The sequence below is a fragment of the Gymnogyps californianus genome, chromosome 2, assembly GCF_018139145.2.
Source record: "Gymnogyps californianus isolate 813 chromosome 2, ASM1813914v2, whole genome shotgun sequence".
Lineage (NCBI taxonomy): Eukaryota > Metazoa > Chordata > Aves > Accipitriformes > Cathartidae > Gymnogyps > Gymnogyps californianus.
In genome coordinates this window covers 120,949,324-120,975,095 of record NC_059472.1, presented here as the reverse complement: position 1 = coordinate 120,975,095, position 25,772 = coordinate 120,949,324, and the positions used below count along the sequence as shown (strand labels likewise).

General features: G+C 48.2%; 1 protein-coding gene across 2 annotated transcripts; it reads right to left on the bottom strand.

Annotated features, from left to right (window-relative positions):
* Positions 1-3,636: 3,636 nt before the first annotated feature.
* On the bottom strand, positions 3,637-22,694 carry MTURN (maturin, neural progenitor differentiation regulator homolog). Of its 2 annotated transcripts, XM_050892784.1 has the most exons (4): positions 22,533-22,694; positions 16,460-16,582; positions 10,016-10,167; positions 3,637-3,909 (listed from the first exon to the last, which is right to left on the bottom strand). In XM_050892784.1, exons 1-3 carry the CDS (start codon positions 22,692-22,694, stop codon positions 10,057-10,059), a joined length of 396 nt encoding a protein of 131 aa, XP_050748741.1. In that variant the 3' UTR covers positions 3,637-3,909; positions 10,016-10,056. The 2 variants fall into 2 exon arrangements, with proteins under 2 accessions (XP_050748741.1, XP_050748740.1); XM_050892783.1 differs by lacking the exon at positions 3,637-3,909 and having other exon boundaries at positions 9,892-10,167.
* Positions 22,695-25,772: the final 3,078 nt, after the last annotated feature.

Below are 25,772 nucleotides of genomic sequence, written 5' to 3'. Positions count from 1 at the left end.
GGTTGACCACTCTAGGCACTGCAGCCAGGAAGTCCATCGATAGCTGGGTGACCCACCAGCAGCCTTTGTCATGAGACGTAAGTGGGGCACAAACTCACATGCTCCGCTCCCACAGCTCTGCACTGCCACTCCCCATTGCTGCTACATGACTCACAGGCAGTTCAAAGCCTTCCCTGATAAAGGTTTTGCAGAAACAAAAAGAAATACAGCAAACAAGAAGTAATAGAATAATAAAAAAAAAACTTCAAGAAGAGCCAATATGAACATTTCCTAACTTAGCGTGACGGGATTAAAAACTGGCACTGATTTTCTGTGTGAATCACTGCATTTCCAGTACATGTCCTCCTGAATGAAGTCTGCAAGTCTCAGTTCTCATCAAATGCCTTTGCTGGAGCTGAGCTTATGGTCTTTAAGGATGCAGAGGAAAATGGAGAGCCGTGCTTGGAGGGTGGCCAGCTAAACAATAGGGAAAAGGGCAGCCACAGTCCTGGGCACGCTGACCAGGAGAAAAACTGGGGAGAAAGAAGCATATTTTGCCAACTGCACTCCCAGTTATTTAGCCTGCAGCTGTAGCTGGGGAGAGGGTGACCAGTATGTAGGGCGAATGCAAGCTCACATCCACTCAAGGTAACTCATTTTCTCATTACTGAGAAATGTAATGCACATGCTGACAGTGTCCTGCAGGCAAATGCAGCGCTGGTTTTGGGTCTCCCCACCGGGGCTGCTTGCTGCAAGGCTGAGCGTTTCCAGGGGCTGGCAGCAGGAATTAGGGTCTTGGTTCAGGGTCTGACCCCTGGATTGCTAGCACATGCAGAGTAGGACTCACCACTCGTCATCTCCTCAGCACCCTTTAGCCTACATCTGTGCCGGTGCCTTGTGCCAAACCTCTGTCCCTTTCCTGGTACTGTGGAAAGCTGACTGGACATGGAGTGGCTGTCTGCGACCAGCTTGTCAGCCTCAAGTCATCTGAATGTGGCACAGCTTGGCTCCCTTACACAGCCACACCTACCCCAGAAGCTGAGAAGGTCCAGGGAAAACCCAGCTCCACCTCCAGTCCTGGGCAAGGGTGATGTGTAAAATGAGTGCCTGTGCGAGGCAGGTTGGGATTGCAAGGACCTGGGCATGCAGAGAGGTGACATCTGGTCAGTGGCTGCAGCGTGGCTGAGGCCAGCACAGCATCGGGGAGGCAGCTCAAGGCTGAGAGCAGACCAGTGTGACCAGCAGCCATGCCACTGCAACACTGGAGCGCAGACACACGCACAAAAAGCGTGGCTGCAGTGGAGCTTATTTTGACGGGATGTTGCTCCTGATGCAGTGCAGTCCAGCCGCAGTCCCAGGAGGGATGGGTACCATTGAGGCCAAGAGGTGTAGGCACCAGCTCCCACTGCCCTATGCAGCTTTGACAATGCCAGCACCCATCTTCAGGCTGCTTCTCCCCCTTCCTCCCTATGGTCTTTCTCCATGTCAAGCTCTCAGCCCATCCGTCTCCAAAGCAGGACTTTTTGTCCCATGCACTGATTCCTTTTTTCCTAGCCTGACCCCTTCTCCAGCAACAGCTGAAGTTGGAAGAGAGCAAAAGCAGGGTCTTGCAGGCCAGCAGCAAACTTGCTTTTATCATCCCTGCAATGCATCGGCTAGTTGCTTCAAAATTTAGGCTCTGCTGACCTCTAGGGGACTGCTACAAACCCAAAAGCATAAAGGCTTCAAAGCTCATGGCATGCTACAGCCCTTCACACACTCTTAAGGAGCCCTGTGGTGGGTAGAACATAGCTGACACCCACTTCTGGGCCCTTTAACACTATCAGAGGCTGTAAATAAAAACCTGGCTCCAACACTGCCTCTTCCATCGCACCATTATAGCAGCAATACCTTAAGAAAAGTGTACAAGCAAGGTAAGGTTGTTGTGGAGAGATATCACCTGCTATCAGAGTGCCCCATATAATCGCTGCTTTTGTTTTAGCATGGAGAAGCGCTTGGGAGCTTGAGAGCTTGTGGCTTTCACCCCCTTCTGTATCAGTTTGTCTAATAAAAGGTATAAAAACCTCACCTTGGTGTCACAACTACAGCACTACTTGGTGAAAAGCATGGATGCATACACCTAGGCATTGGAAATAAAGTTAAATGTGCTTTTTTATGGCATTTCATCACTCACTAAACAAGTGGTGGAAGCAAGAACCTTGTCACAGAGAAGAAGAAACACAGAGACTTGTAGAAAGAAAGCATAAAATCTGACGTGCTCCTTAAAACAGCACATGGAGCTGCTGAGGGGGGTAACTCTGCATTTCCCAGCTGACTCTGCTTGAGGACAGCTGTGGTGGGAGACAAAGCATTAGGCAGGAGCCTACAGAGGCAACACAAACTGCACATCTTTAATGGATCTGTTCTCCTTGATACAAAGCCAAAACCTATCATAGCCCTGGAATATCCCGATTTCTTGACTTGGGGAAGGCATGACGTATGTCTGGAGAGCTGGAGCGTGGACAGACCTGGACTGGGGCAAAAGGTATGTGCACGGCAGAGTGCCCCCAGCTGCAGCCACCACCTTGTGTGGGAGCACCCCATCACAGCAGGGCAGCTTGTTGTCCCTGGGCTGAGGTCCATATTAGCAGAGAGCTGCTATCTATCTATCATCTGAACTGTTTAAGTTCACTCTACCTTCTGACGCAGGAAGAAGTCCATCCAGCAGACCTGAGCGGGCAGCGGGCTCCAAGTAGCTGAACACATGCTGGAACCGTCACCTCTTCCACAAGAGCGGCTGTATCTGTAGCCAGAGCCTAATTGTCACAGTGGCTTCCACCATACGCAAAGGTCTCTCAAGAGGTTGTGGGGCTTGTGTTGCCGGGACTGTGCACCAACAGGAGGGAGTCAGTCCTGGCAGGCACTCCACCAGCCACAGGACTGGCTTTATAGACAACGCTGAGGGCTCTGGACACACCACAGGGCACATAACTGGCATGCTCCTACTCAGCGCTGATGCCCTGGGAAGCGCCAAAAATACAAGGCAAGTGCTAAGTTAAAGCACTTGCTGTCCCATGGGCTGGAAGATGTTCTTCAATCCACAGACAGAGGCTCATGACAAAAGGTAATGACTGACAGCATTCCTTCAACTAAATCAGGGTGAGAAGATGTCAAAGCAGCAATTAAAAGTGCAATGTTTAAAGAAAAGAGACAAATGAGTTGAACAGAACCACCAATTTTCATTTCAGCATCGTTATGTGTCTCTTAATTAGAACAGATGTCTCCCTAATCTGTGCAAAACAGAAGAGGACCTGGAAGGTCTGAAATAATGGCTCATCCACAAATATTGCCACCAATTCCCATCTTCCGATAGCAAATCCACCACCTCAGACTGCGCCGAACCAAACCACCTGGTGGTTCTGGGTCCTGTCCTGCAAAGCAGGGCTTACTCTGCAGTGCCCAAAGCTCAGATGAAATAATTTTGTCCTCCTTACACCTGCAAACACTGTGTTTATCCCACCACGGACTGACAGTGCCCAGGAAATGCAAGCCTCTCATTCCCTTTCCCGCACGCATTGTAGCTACACTTTAGCCCCTCAAAATCCCCATTTAATTGATTTTGCTCACAGAGAAAAGACTCCATCAGTCATCAGAGTTTGGTAAGCTCTTTAATGGCAAGCTCATGGTGTAATAACACTGCTGGATTTGGTGCCTCGGTGGTGGGAGAGGAAGGAGGATCAGAAGAAAGGCAGGGCTCCACTGAAGGCTTACACCTTTTAAAGCGCTGAACAGAAGGGCAACATCTTTTGGCGACCCATTTCACAGCTTTGTAGTCCCAAAGACAGAGAGATCTTCCAGCCAGAAAATACGGTGGAAAGCACAACAAAGACAGCCTTTGCATGGTGTGGCGCAACACGATTTCTCCTTGATGTGTTGAGGTCTGACTGGTCCCTGCATTAGTAAAGGAAAACTTGACAACAAAAAAAATTTGCATTGACTGAAATCCAGAGCTGATGTTTCCACCACCACCCCCAAAGATGAAAGCAGACATCCTTTACATGCAGTGTTACCGCAGATCTTTGCCTACATGGGCAACAGCATGTCGGTACAGAAAGGGAATTTCGAAGTTCAATGTATTTTACATGAAACCAGTGAGCTTTACTGTAGTCAGCAGTAACTAGTTCAAAGAAGTTTTTTTCTGCAGACAAATGAACACCCTTTTTCTTAATCTGTATATTTATTTATGACCAAACTCGTACTGACAGTGCAGTGCTATGCAGCTCTGTAGAAATTGGGGTTTGCAATAATGCAGATGCGCCTTTAGGGATAGTCTTTCTTTTAAAAAAAATCAGCAATGAGAAAAAAGTCAAACATAGAGCACGTAATTGATAATTTGGCTCACTGAATGGGTGATTGTGGGTAATTGAAGAGGTTTCCTTCGTACACCTGCCACAGACATCAGATACCAACAATGCAACTAAGTGAGTCTCAGAAGTCCAATAAAAACCTGAGGTGACAGGGTCTGCCCTCAGAGTCTTTCCCACCAGAGGTAAGGACTAAATTTAAGGAATCTCTTTATTTTAGTGTCTGCCTTGGAAGTGACGTCCCTGATCCTTCAGCTCCATGGTGACTCTGCAGGGACCACCTCAAACCCAGCCTGTTACAGGGTCTAAGAGCCGCTGCCCTGAGTCACTCCTGCCTGGCTGTCACATGAAGGCTTCCCAGCTGCAGCTGGCTGCAGAGACAGAATTAAACAGATAAAACAAAGCATTTCCCTCTGCTCAGCGATTTACAGAAAGGGGCATCCAGCTAGAGCCCCTGAAGGGATCCTTCCCAATTTCCAACATCCTGTGGCCAGACCAAAACCAGCCAGCACTGAGAAAGAGACCTGCAGGCTGGGCCAGGCTCCCCAGCAACTGGCAGCCAGAGAGGTCTCATTTTCTGGATGCCCAGCCTGGAAAGCCTCAATGGGTCATGATTTTCAAAGACTGGACTATTTAGCTAGGCATTGCGCCCTGTGAAAAGATCTTGGATTTGGCTCCTAAAATGACTGCTCTCTTCTGCATAACCCCTATCCGGCATGGACCACTCCTGGGTCCTCAAGGGATAACACATCTCCCATGCCACCTCATCCCCCTGTGAGAAGGTGCTGCCTGTGCAGTAAGGACAGCTCGGCTCAGTAACACACACTGCGCTGAACGGCGGCTCTCACTGATGCAACCTGCCTGCAAGCTGTGGGAGATAAGAGGCGTTTCTCTCCCCCTTCCTCCGCTTCCCCTCTTCTGGGAGTGTGAATTTCTAAGAAGAGCAGAGTGGTAAGGATGGACGCAAGTGAAGGATAGACACGGGGTAAGGATGGACATGGGGTAAGGATGGATGAAGTGGTAACCTGGCCTCCTGCCACAGCTAAAGCTGACTGTGAGTAAAATAGCCATGGACTTCAGCCCTGGGTCCCAGTGAAAGATCAGGAAACATGTCAAAAGAGGCTGGGAATCCGTCCTGTATGGCAGCTTTACAAAGCAACGTCCATAATACTGCAATCACTTTTACTGTCACAGTCTCATGTCCCACCTTGCAGAGGGGGAAAAGCGATGTTGTAGCAGAAGCTCCTCCCCATTGCCCCCAGCCGCCATCTCACACAGCACACCTTACATGGGACAGAGCGCCAAGACGCAGCAGCTAGCATGCAGGTCACTGATGCAGGAAAACTAACTCTCACTATTCTCATCAAAAGTGGCATTCTTACAAGCATGCGACTTTCAAAGCCACAGCACTATGCGCAGAGGGAAACTGCCTGGAAAACAGCCCAGAGCAGGGCAGGAGGTGGAGGTGAAGTCTGGTAGGGTTCAGGTCATCATGCTCAGGGGTGTGCTATTCCCCACGCTTCTGCGAGGAAAGTCTGCCAATTTTTTCTCTCATGAGCAAGTCCTTTTAAGAGATGTTACTGTGAACCTAATAAAGCAGCTTCCTGCTCCCTGACTGTTGCTCCTACCTACTCACACAGTATCATAAATAATAATGTCGGGGAAGAGAGGAGGAGAAGGCTTTTTAGTTTGCCTTTTCTCCATCCCTTCCTCTCTCAACCATCTCAATGCATTCATCAGGCAGGACACTAAAGGAAAAACATGACCGAGCTCAAGGCCCCAGTAATGTCCAGAGCAGCTTCTTTATAAACTGCATAGGTTCAACAAGCAGATACTTGGCAGGATGGTTTGGGCTGTCTCAGAAACCCCAGCATCTCTCTGAAAGGGACCTTTCTCACTCTTGTCCCTGCTACCCAAACCAGTTGTTAACATTTCTGAAATCTGCTCTTCCCTCTGGCATCCCATGTATTTCTCATCCCCCAAGCAGCACTCTGCTCATTGCATTCATGCAGCTCATATTCAGAAGCGCCAGTTCTGCAAGAGGCTCTGCTCTGGTATATTTATATTTAGCTAGAGCGTGAAATGCCTATGAGAGAAGGGCAAGGGAAAAGGGAGGCTCTTCTGTGTCCTTTCACTAATGGTTTGCTTTAAGGATAGGCAATGATAATGCATACCTCTTTTCACCCACAGATCTAAAAGCACTTTATACACTGGTGGGCAAATAATACTAACGGCTCCTTTTACAAAAGGCTTAAGGTTGGACTTTCAAAGGCGTTACTCTGCTCTCACCGAATTTCATGGAGGCCTGAATGCATAACTGGAGGCCTGCCTTGAATTCCCAGCCGCTGAGATCCACCCAAAGCTCAGGGCAAGGCAATGGCAGAGCTCTGAACCCACATCTTCTCACTGAGTTCCCAGGCTTGCAAGCATTTATGCATGTGTTCGCAAATCTTGTGTCTCAGTCTGGCAGCCTAGCCACTGGGTCATGCTACCCCTGGTTAATGACTGAATGGCTACTAACCTCAATATGTGGTGGGAATGAGGAAAAAATAAAATACAAATAAAATATAAAAATACTTTGTAATACAACTAAACCAGTTCCACATCTCTTGCATCGTTTGGTAAGTATGGAATAAGTAACATGGTAATAGAGAAATGTATTTGGTCAAAGTAAGCAATCAATATTTTTTGATAAAATACATTCTATATTAATGCTCATTCACATTTAATACACATGTAAATTAAATTTTCTATGTATAAAATTCCAGTTTATTTTCAGTGCTGCCTGGTCATGCTTCAGTTCAGCAGCAGGGCTCAACACGTTCAGCTCCCAGCAAAGTGAGAGGGGACAGAGCGCTCAGCGCTCTGCAGGACCAAGCCTCACACATCCCCTGGAGCGCCTGGTCCTGCAGGTCCCGTTTGAACAAAATCTTGCTGGCTTCAGTGGGAATTTTGTAGGGGTGAGTGCTGCCGAAGGGCCCCCGGCTGTCCAGCACTTGCAGTCTGGTGTGGAAGTCACCCAAATGGCATATGGCATTCCAAAAAAACCAAGTGAGTTAGTAAATACAGAAAATAATATATCTACATAATTTACAGCGTTATGTTTGCTTGCAACCATATTAATGCTCAACCGCTCATTAACAATTCAATCAATATGCAGGGAAAGGTAGCAGAGTGCAGTACATATTACAACCTCCTGTATGCAATTACAAGCACTGGATCTTACAGTCTTTCCTCATTTCATGAATTCCTGCCTATCCCGCTGCCACCCAGAGCCCAATTCTCCATTGAGCCTTGTGGAGTCAATCCTTCACAGCACTTAGGCCAGTTCAGATTGCATCCGCACCTCCGCCACGGGCCCCTAACACCGCGCAAGGGGGGCAAGGCACCTTCAGCTGCGGGTCCTCAGCTACCACCCATGTCCACCCCTGCACCCTCCCTTCTGTTGTGCCGGCACTCATCTGGGCAGCCACACGCTGAACCAGATGGTGGGACTGATCCGGCTGGAAAACTGCCTGTCTGTAAAAAGGCTGAGAATTATTTCCCAGCCAGACCGACTCCGCTGCCCAGCTCACAACGCAGCCGTGCCCAGGGCTCGTGCAGGTGTGCGTGCGGGTGCGTGCACGTGTGTGTCGGTGCCAGCCACCTGCAGCTAAGCAAAAGAGGTCCAAGTGGCTAGCAAACCTGAACGCCAGGACTTTGCCTCCAGCTTGCGCTACTGTACATTATGTCTTGCATTACGTTACAACAGAGGAAAGTCAGCCCCAAAAGATCTACTTGTATAAGCCACAACCAAAGGATCGGATGCTATGAAGAGAAAGATTCTCTCGAAGCAAGGCTCTGTTTAAGGTTATGGCATCTGTTTTAGCTGGAGAGGAAAGAAAAACTTAGGGACTTAAAGCAGGGATGGAAACCACTGGTCTTACACTTTATTTTAGTAAGCAAAAAGCCTATTGCTGCTGTACAGTGTTATACAATGAACTGCCACGGTTCTCACGTCACTAGTCCATAGGAAATGTGCTGCGACTACCATGTTTATGCCTGCATGCCGAAAGAATGTACAAAGTTGCATTAAGCTGTTTCTCTTCCACTTTTTTTTTATATTCTTAAACTCTGACTTTTACAGTGTTGCAGACACTTCTGTGCATACTCAGGTACCACACACCGTCCCAGTTATGGAGGGTCTTTGCCCCAGATTGGAAAAATCAAGTGCTATGCATCTCTCAAGCCATCATCAGAAATGTAAACCACCAAGAAAACTTGCTCTCTTAAGTAACCTTGAAAAAAAAGTCTTTAAAAAATCTATTGAAAAGGAGACATTGCTAACAACAGGGTTTTCAAAATGGTGCGAGTTGTTTCTAGGAGTTGTCCAAGAGTGAGTTGTCACTCACTTTTTGTTTTTATAAAGCTAATTCTGTATAAAAGGGCTTTTGAAGCGTGACCTTCATTTCACGATTTTTAAAAAATTGGAAAAAAGGAGTAAATTTAGAAACACTGTGCTCAATTTTGGAGAACAGCTGTATTACAACAAAATCCCCTTTGCTTCTTATATTTTCAGTACAAAAGGCAAGTAAATAAAGAGACCCTGCATCTTCACAGTCTGGCACTCATCTGAGTCACTTAAATCTACACAAAATAGGTAGAAAATACGAGGGGTCTTCTTGTCCTTTATACCAAGACCCCACCAAACCCCTCTGGGGAGCAAGTCCCCAGCTAAGTAAAACCCCACTAGTTTTTATATCAGCCAAAGTAGTAGTATTTTAGCTCCCCTCCAACGAGGTGTAAATGCCTGGACTAGCTCAAAGGCCCAGGGAGAGGAACAGGTCCAGCATAATTTTAAGAGCCAGGTGCTGGTTTATACCCTTATGGCTTCAAAGTTAAGTTGCACTTCAATTCGTGATGCCATGAGGTTTGAGTAATAATTTAGCAGTGTATTAAAAACAGTGAAGCTTAAAGTTGGTTGTCATGCAGAAGTGGGATAGGCGATGGCTATTTTTTAATTGATTTGTACAAAAGCAGCATTTGGCTTTGGATCAAATGGTGTTGGAGTACCAGGGTTGGTTATAATGTGTACTGCTGATACTAATTACTCCCAGTTATTAATCCAGCACTTGTAAACTCAGGTGTCAGTAAAATGACATTAATATGCCTGACACCAATACTCCCCTGGATTTCCTGCTTCCCATTATTTTTGTTAAGCCTTCATGTGCACTTCTGCAGTACCGACCACTATTAAACTAGTGTTTTTCAGGAGAAATCTCTCCAAGTTTGGTACTTTGTCAAAAACCATAGCTGTTGAACTAAAAAGAAAAGCGCAGGTAGCGTTTGCTCTCTGCGCTGGTTTCCTTGGAAAGGTCACTGGTGAGGACTCAGCACTCTCACCACACGCTTCCTACATTCTCGGTACTCTACATTCATGTCAGCGAACGCCACTCTCGAACACAAATCGAAGAGACAAGTCAGCGACAAAACTACTTCTAGACTGATAACGGCAGAATGCTACCAAGACAACTCCATAGAAAACCCACTGAAGCAGGAGCAGAATTCAGGTCACTTCTTAGCAAAGCTCATCACAGATTATTAAATTTTATTTTTTTTTTTAAACCGTTTTGTAAAACTTTTATCCTGGGAGCCAGACATCCCCATGTGATGCACTAATTCGAACAGGCTAATGTGGGACCACCTGACCCCACCTGGTACCAAAGGCTTCCGAATTTTTTAGCTTCTCAGAAAATCACTGCTGACTGACACCCATCTGTTGGTGATCGGCTTCTGGTTCCTCTTCTTCCACATCTGCGTTATATTCTTCAAATGCATCATCATCAACATCTGGAAGCCCAAGTAACTACAAAGAAGAGAAAATACTGTGTAATAGCGAATTACCCGCTCGTGCAGCTTCGCTGCAAATCTTCACACAATACCTAGGTGCCACTTCTTGAAAACCTCAAACCCTGGAATAATAGTACTGCATAACGATCTCGACTCTCTTTCTCTCCCTCCTGTGATAGAGAAAGATTTGAAAATGTATACTCACACCAAATTAAGTGCTCAGAGACTGGAAGATAAATAAAACCAAAGCAAAGCACTTGCAAAAAGCTTCACGTTCTTCCCTGAGGTCATATGACAAATTGCTTAGTGTTTAGACTTGGCAGTGGTTTAACTTCAGAAAGAACCGTGATAATACTGTAGCAGTAGTTATCTCGGTTTAACATTGTGTTCGGCAACCCTACAAAAGCCAAAGAAGAAAGCATCCTCATGCAGAACTGGCTAGTATGGAGTAGGCAAGGAGTCCCTAAAAACCTAAAGATCCCACCATGTTAAGTGCTTCTCTTTTACCCTTCATTCCACCACACCAGACAAAGCCTTGCACGCTGGATGAAGCCCTCGCAGTGAGAAATACAGTGTATTCAACTCAAAATTGCCTGAGTCCCTTTAAAATTCTTCAAATTAGATTTGGGCTTCTGAAGAACGGCCAGCCCATCTTCCTTGGACAATGTTTGGATGCCTCCACCTGATGGCTCCGATCACTGCAACAGCACTTGTTCGCTACAGGAAAAGGAACAAACAGCAATGTTTGAACTTTTCCCCTCTCCTCCAAAAGGTTGCCAAGCCAACAGAAGTCAGGAAGACAGATAAACCAAATAATAGTCAAAATAATGCATCTGTTGTGGAAATCTCATATTAGAATCCCACACTAGCAGCTATTAATATCCACAAAGCAAAATCACACGCCAGGCATTATTGGGAATACCATGTATTTAGCTTGCCAGGGCTGGAAGAGCAGCACAGATGCATGCAACACTGTTTGGAGAGTGACGCAGCTGTTAGCTCTCAAAAGAGGCAAAACCCAGAAAAATCGGGAGGAGAGTGACACTCGCTAGGTGGTAGCAAGAAAATGAGAAGGCTGCGACAAGGCAGATTTTTAGGGACCTTAACTAATTTAGTCTGCGATCAACATTCAAAATTATTCAGTGGGTACAAAGACAATGCACAGAATTAGCCTGTGGGTCCAATAAAGCTTGTATTTCTCACTGCCACTGGGAGAAAAACAGCTTTTTAGTTGCAGGGTTTCTTCGGCAGCGAAATGGAAGAATCTGCTGACTAAACCCCCTCCTTCGCATTTTAAAAATACTTATGGAGAGACCCCAAGCTGAAAATGTTCTTGTTTTCTGAGCAGAACAAAGAGTAAATATTCCTATGCATACATATTTTTCAAATCAAATGCTTAACTGAACATGAAACTACTTGGTTCATTTTCAAGATGCGGGGGTTTTGTTTCGTGTTGAAGCTAAAATTAAAATACTCAGTTTTTAAAATGCAAAAGCAAGGCCTCCAGACTTTCTTATCCATCAGTATTATTTTTGCTAAACTGATTCGGTGTATTCAAATTAAATGTGAGTGTTGTACTGCTCTGTTTATATCACCGGGCAGAAAGAGATTTGATCACATTTTTTTTGCCCAGCTCTGGTTATAATTCCTCCTTGATTTGCAGGAAAATGAGCCACGTTGAGTCTTCATTTCATGGGATACTGTAAGCCTTTCCCGTGCAAAATTAGCACGGAAAACACAACACACACCACGAGAACCGCAAAGACGCGCACGATCCTGAACGATGAGGAGCACATCCTGCTTTTCACACATCCCCTCTCCCTTCGCCCTCGGGAAACCCAGCCCTCCTTTCCCTGGTGCAGCGTAAATCAGAGAGTGATGCTGCTGACGTTAGCGGTTTTACGGAGCGTAGGAAGGATGGAGATGGGATGGGATGTTCCTCCAAGAGAGGCACAGTTTTGTTCTCTCACGGACACTCTAGGATCTTCCAAGGCACCGAGGACATCGACCATGCAGGTCCTGCTTTTAGGGGTCACATCTCGCCGCTTCCCACAGGACTATGGTCCCTCACCGCTGTTAAGTCCTTACTGCTCTCTGGACTGCAGTGACAAATCAGCCCACACCTTGACCCCAAGGAGGGAGGATCAGGGTCCAAAGTGCAGGGAGCTGTACAAACATTGGGTCAAAGCAGAAGGAGGGTGTATAAAAGATGAGGACAAAATAAGATGATGAAGGTGGCCTGAGTTGATCCTAGACCAACTCCCACCCTGTCTTCTTTCAAACACACTAGTTTCTGCTTCTAGTCTATATCTACTTCATATATTAAAGTATCAGCTATGTGGCGGACTTGAAAGGACTTTAACGGAGAGCAAAAACAAGGAGGAAAGAGGTAAAACAGGAAAGGGGTGTAGAAAGAGAGAGCTGATCCATCAGCCAAACAGCCAAGGGGAACAAAGCTGCCAGGTGGGGACACATGGGGAGGAGGACAGGAGGGTTGGGAGGAGGGAGGGAGGGAGGACAACAACCAGCAGCAGCACCGCCTGAACTACATCTATTTATTCCTGCTGGCCAAACCACCCATCTGGAAGTAAAGGAGAGGCCACTGGGACATGTATGAATTCAATGAATATGGGATAAATGGCTTTTACACTGCAGACTCCCCAGTTCAGATGCAGGCTTTTTAGGCTGAAGGTGAGCTCAATGCGGGAGCCTGGAATTTGCTGCTGAATTGTCCAACTCATGTTTTGGTTCTCTGCAAACTCGGCCAGTTGGTGCAATGTCCCTCAGGCATTTTTCATTTTTTATTTGTCTTTCTTTTCTTAACTCTTACAAAGTGCCCTGATTTTATACAAATAACCTAGTAGTTTTTAAGTTGCAAACTCGCGAAAGCAGGGTGAGATTGCCTCCTACCAAAAGCTGACGCACAAACACGCTGAAAAATAAGCCAAGTACGAGACCGAGCTTTAGTGGTCCACATGATGCTACACTAGAGATAACGTGGTTCTGTTGAATCCTGGTGTGAAGGGCTTAGCCTCCAGGCAGATGTGCTTACAAGCGCCAGCATGGATGCCTCTGGCACCGGAGAGACAAGGGCATTGGAGGAGCTGGGATGCTCTGAGGCAAATAGTGGTATTTGAGCCCAGTGCTATTGCTATCACTTCATGTACCTACGTGGTGTCTGGCACTTTTGGGTGCTCCCTGAATAAGTAGATAATAAGGCAAATCACAGAGTTTTGTGGAAACCGACCCAGGAAGGCAATAATGGGCAGAGACAACATGCCCCCCACCACCTTCAGCAAAGAAACAGCTTGACCTTGTCTAGAGCAGGATTTAAAGAAGCGGTTTAGCTGTCGAGGGTTAACCAACACTTTTTAAAAGCCTCGTCTCAATAAATATCCTGCCCTGGCACTGTGTTTATGCCCATAAAACATAAGGGAGAGATGACTGAGAGCCACGAGGGCTGATGAGCAGCCCCCAGATGGCCCTCATTGCCTCCTGCGCCCAAGGAAAAGCGGCGAGCAGAGAGAAATCTCTGTCCCTCACTGAGAGGGATGCCAACCGCTGGGCATCCCTGCTCTCACCGCCTCTGAAACATGGGGCCCAGTGGTGTGGGCAGCCAGTCCCTTCCCAAGCCGCAGCCCCAGGGTGAGCCTGCGGAGACACGGCTGGGCTGTTGTCACGAATGGGCAGAGCAGGGCTGAGCTGAGTTACTGGGCAAAAATTGGTCTGGGAGCCCTCGGTTAAGGGAGGGCAGGTGCTCGTGCCATGCATGAGGGCATGGAGACCTGCAGATGCACCACCAGTGTCTCCTCTTAAACATTTCCCTTCGAAGGACCCCGACAAAGACTTTCAAAACTGTCTGATAATCTTGGATGTCCGGCTGGAAATACCGAAATGGAAAAGACTTTCAGAAGGTGTTTACCAAGCACATGCTAAAAACTTGGCCCCTCCTCAGTGTCTCAGACTAAGTAGCCAGGACCATCAGACACTTCAGAAGAGCCCGGTCTGACCTTCAGCAACAGTTTTTCCTAAACTGCCATTTTTCAAACTGAAATTTGCCAGACTAGTCTCTGACAGCAGACTTGGTTGGGATAGTGGAGAAGAAATGCCCTGCAAATGCACTGTTACCTCCAAGCTGACAGCAAGGTGGTTTCATTAGCAAAACAGGTCCAGTAGAGAAAAGATGGGCGACAGCGCGAAGTAACGCCAAGGAAATAATTACCCAATACTGATGAAAAGTGGTTTTGTTCTGGCAAAGGCCTGAGGGTGCAAAATAACTGTTTCCATACATCTACTGTAACGCCCTTCACTTTTAAAAATCTATCCTACAATGGATGTGCTATTTTTAATAACTACAATAAGGGAAAAATGTCAATACATTCCTTATTAGACTTGCCTACACACAACCATACCTCAAATGATAAACCCAGTTTTGTTACACTGATGCAAATCTCTCAATACTAGGTCAAAGGACAATCTGAGAAACTTAATCTCTGTGGTACATCCAAGAGAAAATGAAGAGGTACTTGATTACAGTCTGCAAGAGGTCTCTGACAATTGAGGATGCTGTTTTTGAGCAGACAAAAGCATAATGAAATTCAACAACTAGGAAGCAAAACTAGAAAAATGCAGATTGTAAATAAAAGAGTTTTTCACAGGAGCGTAACTAATGATGAGAAGAAAAAGTGCCCAGCACTGTTGTATCTTTTAAGTCACCTGAAGACTTTACATGAAGACTGGGTGTCTTTTCCAAAGACACGCTCCAGCTCAACCACAATTTATGTGCTCGGTTGTGGGAATCATGGGGTGAAATGTGATGTATTAACGAAGGGCCCAGACTAAATGAGCATAATGGTTCCCCTTGCTTTGAACCTTTTTATTCTGAAGAGTAGCTTAACTTGGTTTGACTGAAGCCAATTTCTCAGTAACTTAAGCTATGCTGAAATAAATGTGGTTTAAATGAAATAAGTGATCTGTACCAATTTAATTAAGCCTTTTTGAAGTCCTCTTTAGTTAAACCAATGGAAGTTTCTCCTCAAAGACACAGCTTTTCTGAGCAGGAGAAAACAGCTATGAAGATCCAAGAGCCGAATATTGTTCTGGGAAACATATTTATATTTTTGTATGTTTTCACAATTACAAGCAGCTGTACTGACGGATCAGATTTCCAGTCCTTTCTAAGAAAAGTGTGCATCTGTTCTATTTATTTCCAGTCTCTCAAAGGATTCTTTAAAACGATGCTCTTTTATGTCGACCAGCTGTGGTGGTCCGCGGCAAGGCAAGGCAAGGGTGTAACACAGGGAGGGCCAGTGTTTTCATATCGGTGCTCCAGGCCCTCCCTTTCACTCTAAATACTTGGGATACGTTTTCAGGCTTCTCGATTAGTCAGCCAGAAAAAGAGAGGAGGGAAAAAGGTCTACATTTTCAGTTGAGTATAAAAACGTCCGTCAGTCAGCTTTCCCATGGACATCACGGGAGCATGGCTCTGGCAACGAACCTCCGCTCTGCTTTGCACCAGCCCCTTACCCAGCCCCAGGCACTCAAAAGGAGAGGCTGTGCCAAGGGAGGATTTGGCAAAAATGAAGGACAACGGCCAGCCTAAGTCACCTCACCCTGACAAAACCCAGACTTTGACCCAAATCTTAGAGTTAAACAAGGACAGAGAAAGCTGAGTAGCAGCAAAACAGAAAAATACAAGCCCCCTCCCCACAAAACCCAGCTTCTGCTCCAACTTCTTCTCAAGCAGTGACCAAACTGGCATTTGCAAATACCAAGTGGCAACCATCCTAACAGCAAAATCTGGACCACTTGGCGGGGGGGAAAAGCCAACTCTAAAATAAAACAAACCACCCTGAGGAGAGACCGTAATTCCAGCTTCCCAGAGGTTTACTCATGCTACTCAGATCCTTGCAAAACTCCCCAATTCCAGTGCCAGGAAATAACTCTGCCACAAAGTCCCGCGGCGCTGACTCGCATCCCGTTCCTCGGAGTCAGCGCTGCATCAGCAGGATGGGAGCCCCTGCGCAGCTGGGAAGCCGGTGCCACCGGCTGCCGCACCAGTTGGCCTCCCACCCCGCGCGGGAATCTCGTCCTCTCAAATGCATAGATGGAAATAAAAAGGCAGCTGGCTTCCAAGAAACAATTTCCAATCGCCTGCTAGTAGCTTACGTGCTAACACCCCTGCGCCCAGGCAGCTGACTGTAGATGTAAGTCCCTGCAGAAGAAAAACCACCTTGCTCCACCTAGTGCTACCCTACTAAAAGTCACAGGTAACTGTCAATGTTTAGAAGTAAAAAAGAGGCACTTACGGGTCTGAAGGATTTGAAGACTTTTTCCAATATTTCATGGAGTGTCTTTTTCCCACAGGAGGAGATGTAATCCTGTGCAAGCTGCAGAAAAGGTAAGCAGTCCTCACTTTCGCTCCACACATGCTGAAAGTCAACAGCAACACAAGAAAGAAAAGCCATTAATAGGAATTCACGCTGGCCTTTCCATGTGATTTTATAAGGTGACATGTTGTAAACATCTGCCAAAGTACCCTGGGCCTCCTGCAGTTCAGATCCGCACTGGGGATGGGCACTGTTTCAGAAGCCACGCTTCTGAGGAGGAGCCTTGATTTTATTAACACAATGCATCAGAAAGCAGGGAAATCGATCCAGAAGAGAAAACACCTTATGACTGCACCAGCAATGAAGGGTACGCACGCCTTGCACACGCGCATTTTACGAGTAAAGGTGTTTTCGTTTGACATCAGCTCTGCTCAGACCTGGAAGTCACATTGGGTTTTCTCTTCTTCTGCATCATCTGCTGCAATGAAGCCCTCAGGAAGAGCTAAAGCATCTCTTTGTCTTCCTGGCGTTTGTGCAAGTGTGATGCGGCCCTGGAGGTGGAACTTGATGTGTAATTCTCTTGACGATGCAGAAGAAAAGATGCAAAATATACCCGCAGGTTAGACACAGAGCAAAGGAGAGACATTTGGGCACTCATAACATCCTGACACTTCATGCCTCCCTCCCTGTTTTGAGGTTTACTCCTTGTAGACCCAAATCTTCTCTTCCCGGGCAGGTACATTTAAACCCATTTGGGATATTCTTCTCATCTTGCTCTTGCTTCAGAGACGCTGGTTCCCCAGGCTGGCTCTGTGAAGCCTCTCCCAAAATTGATGCTTATTCCGGTGCTACGAGGTTGTTTGAAAAAGAGCTGGTGAGCGATGGTGGAAGCACTCAGGCAACAGTGCTTCTTGCACACAAGGGCAGCATGCAGCACAAGCTAATGCATACTTTTAAAGACCTTCTTTTTGAAGACTTTGTGTATGGGGCTGTCTTAGGCAGTCTGCTACACAGAGAAGCGTAATACTGCAAAACTGGTTTGAGACTCTTATACCTCTCTTTTGGCACAGCAGCTCTTTTCCCCAAAGTGCCGTGCAGCTTTTTACTGTGCTATAAACAGCAGGTTATGCTTAAACAAGCAAAGAGGAGGGTCTCTCTGAAGCTTAACTAACGTTCAGGGAAAGAGTAAGAACGACAGATGTTTCAATCCCTAACATAAGGCTTGCATGTCGCCTTCCTGTTCAGTCGTGAATACCTGCCAGGGATGCAGTTTTACACTTATTGAAAGAAAATACTACTTAACATCACCTAAGCTGCATCTTTAAAACGAAAACTGTAACTGCCTTGCTATGAGCCTCACTTGACCTACATTTTCTTTGCTGCTTGTTGCATTTTACAAGCATAAACATAGTGAAATGTTTTGTTATGAAAAGAGCCCTGCCTTACTGAGTAGGTTCTGCTCTTTCCATATAACCAGAGTCATCTCTTAACCAGTCTGGCAATAAAAATAAGTTCTTTACAGTCTTGCCAACTCTCAAAGGCACATACCACAAGTCTCATGATACTTCATGCCATCTTAGAGTCATGGGCCTTGTAGTCCTATAAATATACAACCAAATCTCAGCTTCTGTTTACAAAAAAAAAAAAAAAAAAAAAGTCTGCACTTTGTGATTTCTGTGGCCTAAAAAGGCAGAAGGTACATGAAGTGTACTCAAATGAACCCTCTTTAAAATATCAAATGAACACTATCAAATCACAACATTTTAAGAACAGCCTCAAAATTTTGGAGGTCTGGCCCATGATTTCTTAATACTTGGGGTTAGCAATAACCATTTAGTTACTTCTAACCTCTGTGTCAAACTTAAGAGCTGGATGTTGCAGCTTGGCAATTCATGGCTCATGCTAAACCTGTTGTAATTGTTTATATGTATAAAACGATTATGATTGCTGACATCCTGATTCTTGTTTAAATTGTGGCTTCTTTTGACCACCAGAGCTATACACAGGAGCTTCCACATAAATGAAAATCAGGCCCTGCCCTTTTATAAATAATAGCTAGTTCATTCCCCAGGGAAAGTTAACCCCATGTTGTCCTATCATGTTTTTACAGTCTCTTTTCAAGCTGCACCACGTTTCAGACTCCAGTGTGAATTTGTCACTAGTAGCGCAGAATAAGATGATCTAGCATGAGGGGAAAACCTAAGTGAGTAACTTGATCATTGAGCCTTTGAAGAGACTTTTTTGCATAGCATTGCAAGGCAATAAGCAAGTAAGGCTTCCAACAATTTCCACATCTGCAGAAGATTTAAAGCTTTGGCTGTAGCAACAAATGCACTATGAAAGGTCTCACGTGCCATTAGTGCACGCGTCTCATTCGGAAACGGCTTGATTTCATCTTCCCCCCCAAGAAAACTCAACCGTTTTGACTCAACTCAGTCACATGCTGGACCACCTTTTTCTTTATTAGACCAGGGTTATAACACCTATAAGTTCAGCTGCATCTACAGCCCTCTGTGCATGTTCAGCACTGCACCGAAGCAGTGCAGGAACTGAGTCTCACCACTGACTCACGCATCTCCAGAGGAAACCTGCAAAAGGAATTTTGGCCTCTCAAAATAAAAACAAACGTAATTTGAGGATTCAGCTCCTGCTTAGAAAGTCAGAGCAGTCAGTGAGGCTGCACACACGGAGATGCTTTTCCTGGAAAAACCCCGACGCCTGAGGATCTCTTTGCAGTGGGAGAAGCGGGCTGCTGGCAAACCAGAGGACCACAGTGCTTGGCTGTGGCTGCGCAATTAAAAAAATATTAACCTCATCATCTGAGTATGTGTTTTCCAAGCTTGCCCAGTTTTGCTCACAGTTGCTTTGTGTCATTACAAAAGCACACAGCCACTAATTTCCACCTCAGCTGACCTGGGATCATGGTTGAATTATTTAGTTCAGCATCTACACACAGCAGACAGCTGAGGCAATTCATAGGGTTGCATCTGGAGGGGTTTGCTTTCCCTCATGCCTTTAGACGATTCAGTGTTGCTGGATGACAGAGTCACTTACTGGACCACCTTTTTCTAACGAGCCCACCTGTTGAGCATGGCAGCAAAACTTTTTCTTTGTGGGGATAATTCGACTTGCAGAAAATATTCAGACTCACTGACTCTGTTCTAAAATATGTTAGGAATATTTTACATCAAGGTGGCGGCATATTTCTATTTGCTTTATCGGTTACTTTGAATACCAGCAATAACACAGTGACAAAACAAATGACAGACTATAAGGAATAACATCGCAACCCTTACCCTCGTTGGTTATGGCTATACAAGTCCAATTTTTTTGAGAACACTATGAGCCTCAGGAGCTAAATTATATGTAGTTCAGCTATCTGAAATGCTGATCCAGAGAGTTTTAGTGTCCAGGTGGTACCAAAAATGCCAGCAGGTATCTAGATGGGTCTTCTGCATCCCTAGCACGTTAAAAACCTAGCCCAAAGATACCTTTACAGGAAATTAAAATTATATGATTGTTGTGACCTGGAATCTCTGATTTTACACAAAATTCAGAGTTATTCTCCCCCAGATTGCATCTTGGCAACGTTTCCATGTTTTTTTCCTCCTCCCTTTTAAGTTCATCATGCTCCTCATTTCCTCCTTACAAGTGGACTTCTCTGGCACCTCCTACATAGCTTTTTAAGTTGCATTATTATGAAATGAAGATGTAAAGAAAGAGAACAGGAATACCAGGCACCAGATGCTTATTAAATGTAAGGCTCCTTTATAAGGGTCACAGGGTGCTGTAAAGTGTGCCACTGTGAATTCTGTTTATATTTACTCACTTTCACACTCCATTGTGTTACTGGAGCCATGCAACAAGGCTCAAGTGCAAATGAGAATCAGTCCTCTGGCTTGTATTAAGTCTCCTTAAAATAACCTTTAGCCTGTAATTGCACGTAGAAAGGAAACTTATCTTCTGGAACACAAAAAAAGAAAATGACCGCAAAAAACAAGATAGCCAAGCCGGGAGCAGAAATGAAGCCCCATAGTGCACTAGGAGCAGAAAACACGATGCTGGTGAATCAGCTCATTAGCGGTTCTTAATCGCATTAAAGACACACCATCAACAGGAAAAGAATTAAAATGACACCTATCTGCCTGTCCTAAGAGTATTATTACTACAAAAAGTGCCTCAAGTAATTATGCCAAAAAAAGACAGAAGAAAACACTGCCTCTAGTTTTCCACTGTTTATGTTCTGCATTTGACAGTAGTTGGCCCTTTTGCTCAGTTTTACTACTGGCGGCTTTGGGCGGGGAGTCCTTCCCACAGCAACCCTGGAATGAAAATACTTGCCAAAAAAAAAAAGGGAAAATGTGGTTGCAAACCCACAAAAACTGGCCAGTGTTGGAAGCATGGGAATAGGGTCTGAAACTGCTTAAGCTTTTTTTTAAAGTTGACTAGATTTTGTTTTGAAAGAGTTCGCTCAATTATTGAGCAGCATATAAAGAAACAATACACGTCCAAGAAAAATAATGAGCTTTCTTTGCAATTTCCGATATCATCAGCGTCCAGTCACAGCTTTAGCCTAGTCCTGCATTGGATTCATACGTATCCCTGCTTAAGAGTCCAGCAAGTGTGGCCCTTTCTGGGCACAGGCATCTCTAGAAGGGAACGAGCGCCGGGGTTTGACAGCCTCATAGGTGTTGGGAGATGGGTGTGCAGGGCTAGTCCCACTGTGGACCAGGAGAGTCCACACCCAGAGATGCTCCACTGCCTCAGCTGAGACTGCGGCTGAAGGTCTCATGTATCCACGGACAGATGCATAACTAAACTCCAGATAACTTCTTTCATAATTCAGCATGACCATCTGCCTGACACAATACATAAATGTCCTGCTCGCTGGGATTTGTAGTTCTGGAGAAGTCACTTCACTGCTCTTTGTTTCCATGAACCCATCTGTCAAATGGGTTCATACTGCACTTACCTGTTGGAAAGGGAATTAATTAGCATTTGTCAAGCAGGTCGAGGGATGAAAGTTGCTCCGGGAAGGGAAGGACCTACAACATTCCTACAATAATGTTGCTAGGAGCTATTTTTTAAAAAAATAAAATAAAATCCTTTCACTGCAGTTAACTGGAGCTTTGCAGGTTACAAACCCCGTGGCGAGGTGCCGCTTTTCGGTTAACTCTTCTTGCACTTCTGCTCACGACCGGGAGGGCTGGGGGGGGGACGGGACACCCCCCCACCCCCCCATCCCATCCCAAAGCCACGGGTTGTTTTGCCGGTGCCATTTCTGCACAAACTTGCCGCTGAACTCCGCGAGGGGCGGGGAGGGGACGCGGCGGCGCCAGGCCGGCACCTGCCCGGGTCCCCCAGCCCCAGCGGGTCCGGGGGAGCGGGGGGGGGGGGCGCGGCCCTCCTGTCATCCTGACTCCATTTTATTCCTGCCCATTCTCCATTTGCCGTGACAGCCCTGCCAGTCCGCCCGTCCCTGCGCCGTGCCCCGGCCCCGGCACCCCTGGAGGATGGATGGAGGGGGCCGCGGGGGGAGCAGCAGCTGCAGCCCCCGCGGGACGCAGGAGGAGCGGGGGGGCTCGCATCCCTCCTCTCCCCCGGAGCCTGCAGCCTCCCCGGGCCGGGGTGACGGGGAAGGCGGGGGGGGGGGGGGGGTGTCCCTGCCCGCAGCCCTGCCCGCGGGGCCGCCCCCCACCGGCAGCGGACTCCATTTTGGAGATTGTGGTGCGCGCTGGGGAGGATCCCCCTGTCCCCCCGCCTTGTCCCCGCCACCCCCGGCCCACATGCCGGGCGCCCCCGCAGCCCTCGGCACCACCGCCCTCCATCCCCGCATCCCTCCACCCCTCCCGGGCATGGCCCCGTCCTCCGCCCCCCCCGGCGCTCCCCCTCGGGTGCTCCCCCAAGCACCGAGGACCTGCACGGACGGAGGGGGGAGTGTCCCAAAGCGGCGCAGGGGCTGCCCGCCCGTTCATGCAGAAGCACGGATACCCACGCACGCCCGTGACCGCCCCCACCCCCACCCCCTCCGGTCCCCTCCCGGGGCACTCACGAAATTGTCGCCGCAGGCGGCCTCCGGGCAGAGCACGTAGAAGGAGACGCCGGGCTCGGCGTAGAAGTCCATGCGCCGCTCCGTCTCCTCGGCGGCGATGAGCTGGAAGGGCGTGCGGGCGCACCACCGCTCCGCCGCCTCCGCCAGCGCCTCGAAAGCCATCGCCGCCGCCGCCGCCGCCGCCGCCGCGATCCGCGCCCGCCCGCGCACCCCGCGCGCGCCGCCCCGCGCCCCGCCTCCCACCCCCCCACCCCCCCACCCCCCCCCCGCGCCGCGCGCGCCGCCCCGCGCCTCGCACCCCGCGCCGGGCTCCCGGCTCCGGCCCCGCCGCGGGTGCAGCCGCCGCCCGGGAGGGAATTTGCTGCGGACAATTGACTCGACGCCTTCTGGCAACTCGGGGGGGGGGAAAGCCTACCTAGGGACCCCTTGTCAGCCGGGCCGCGCCTCCCCTCGCCTCCCCTCGCCGCGCCCTTTCTCCCTTTCCGGAGCTGATCCAGAATTTCGTCTTTTACTAACGAGGACGTCCGCCGAGCCATACCCCTTTATGCTAAACAAATCGGTACCCGTTTGCGCTGAGCTTCGCGCAAGCCACCCGAATGCGAGAGGGTGGGCTGCCGAGACGCAGGCGGATTCACCCCCGTGACGTTGGAAAGCTTTACGGTTTGCGCCCACGACGCTGGGGACCGATGGATTTGCGGTTAGGTTCATATTACTCTTCCTAGCGTATCCCAAGTGATTATCTATATGTCCAGCAAGGCATATGAGATACGAGAGCTGATCTGCATTTAGAAAGGGCCTTAGATTTGCATCGGTGTCTACTGTGCCACAAAGGAAAACAAATCCCCACAGACCTGGGTGGGTTTTTGGCTGGAAGCCCGGGATCTCATAAAGGTGACCAGGTAGCACAGAGCCCATACGTGGCAGCGGGTAGAAGAGTTTGCACAGATGAAGGCAACGCTGGCCTCTAAATAATGCCCAGTGGCTGTTGCTTGTCTCCAGAGTGGTCTTTAACTGCATTTCCACCGCAGGTACCAGATGCCCGGCTGATGGGCTGTGTGTTACATATCGTACGCTCCCATCGTACATATTAGTTGGTGCACAAATCGTTCGACCGCTGCCAAACTAACTGGTGAGGTCGCAAGCTGTGGAGGGGATGAGGCCGAGTGGGGTAACGCCAGCAGGGCCGTGGCAAGGAGGTGCCCACCCTGCCTCTGGCTGGCCTGGGGCATGCTCCGAGCACCCACGCTGCTGCGCTCAGCCCCACGGTCATTGTCTCCTGCCCCTTGGCTTCAGCCGGCTGCAAGCATGGTTGCAGCGAAGCTCGGTACTAATGATAGCACAGAGAAAAACCTCCACTGGCGTTGCAGCCGAGCACTGAGGTATCAGGAAATACCAGTGACATGAGTGCTCGTGCAACCGTAACTCAGCCCCTTCGTGCATGTGGGATGCGATTGCCTGCTGTTTTTTCCGCCAAAGGACATTTCATTTATTCCATGCAGATATTCTGGGTATTGCCCTCGTTCCTGGGGTGCCATTAGAGTGGCAAGTGCTGAGCACACCTCGCTGCACTTGGAGCTGTGCTCTGACTGTGCAAAACATGGTAAAAATGTCAGATGTTCCAAAACTCCTGGCCCAGGTGCCTCACATCCCAGAACCTGGGGGTGCTCTTGTAGGTGCTTACCCTGGTCCCGCCGCACCTCCCTTTGCCAGGGGAAAATGAGGCAACGTCAGTCTCCGACCTACCGCACAGGCCTGGGGGAGGTGGGTGCAGCAATACCCACAAAGCGCTCAGTGTGTGGGGCACCTGTGGAAGATCCGTGGCTTTGCAGGCAGCCTGGGGCCGGAGCAGTGAGTCCTGAACAGCTAGAAAGGAAATCCTAACCCACTTGCCATTTCCCAAAGGAGGCAGGGGTCCTGCAGATACCCAAACGTGACCACAGGCTGTCAGGGCTCCGGGGGCCGGTGAAGCTGTGAGTCCTGTGCAGGGCTTTGCAACTTCAACACTCTTTCAGCGTTGGGTGTTTGGTGTTTTTCTTTTCCCCAAATGTATTTACTTAATTAGCATGAAAGTAGGACATGGAAAAATACAGCCCTTTCTCCTAAAACGTGACATTGTCGGCTCGCCTGCAACCGGTGGGCAGGGTGCCTGCAACTGGTGGGCAGGATGCCACCACCCGGGGAAGATATCTCCCCCGCCACGGTGCTCAGCCGCCAAGGTTGACCCCAATCCTGCCGTCGCTTTGCACTTCCTCAAGATCTGACCTTGTTTTCTGCCCTCCCCAAAGACGATGTTGGCGTTCAGTAAGGACGCGGTGGTGGGAGCGAAGCCTTGGCCTTCCCTCTTGCTGGCGGGGCCGTGCACAGGGCTTGGCACCCGGGTTTGGGGCCCCCCAAGGTGGGCAGCCAGGCAGCTGTGTCCTCCCGGCTGGCAGCGCCCTGGCCCGTAGCAGCGAGGGGAGGTCAAGGCCGCATTGCAAGCAGCCACAGTTTCAAATAAACGAGGTCTCGGTGTTAACACCTGTGATTTATGTGCATTTTCAAAGCCCCACGTGAACATCTTTTTAGTCCTTAAAATGTCGCTTTGAAGTATGTGCTGTTTGTTATCTCCCTTCTGTGGGGTAGGGAAGCTGACAGGTTTCGAATGAGATTTTAAATATCTTATTGCAGCACGCGCTGCAAAATCCTTTGTCACATCTGACAGCGTAGCCATTCAAACCAGACAGCCGTGCTTATTTGTTTATTTACATGTGATGAGTCTCTTTGCCCTTACCTTTGTCTCTTGTACCCCAAAACCAGATTATAAAAACAACCCGGTAAAGGATGGTGATTTTGGCCATGCTAGAAAGCAACCTGCAGAAGCGCTGCTTGCAGAGCAAGCCAGGCTCGGCGGCCCCGGCCATCACACCGTTGCCAGGGGCCGAAGGATGGCAACACGGACACGAGGTGGATGCAGTGCCTGTGACACCCTTCTGCCTCTCTGCAAGTCAAAAGCAGAAGCACTCGCTGCTCATTTGAGTAGACGAGTAGATGGACAGTAGCGCTGTACTATGCCTCAGCTTTTCCAAAATGCTGTATATAAATCACGCACATGGTTTTGCTTCCGACTTGCTCCAAATACCCATGAGCATCCATGCCCTGAAGGATGGCCGCATAAGGGGAGCAGCTGTCTTCTTGGGAGAGGAGGAGAGGGGAGGTCAAGAAGCTGCTGTGGCAAGGATGGCTTGCAAGAAGGGAAACCGC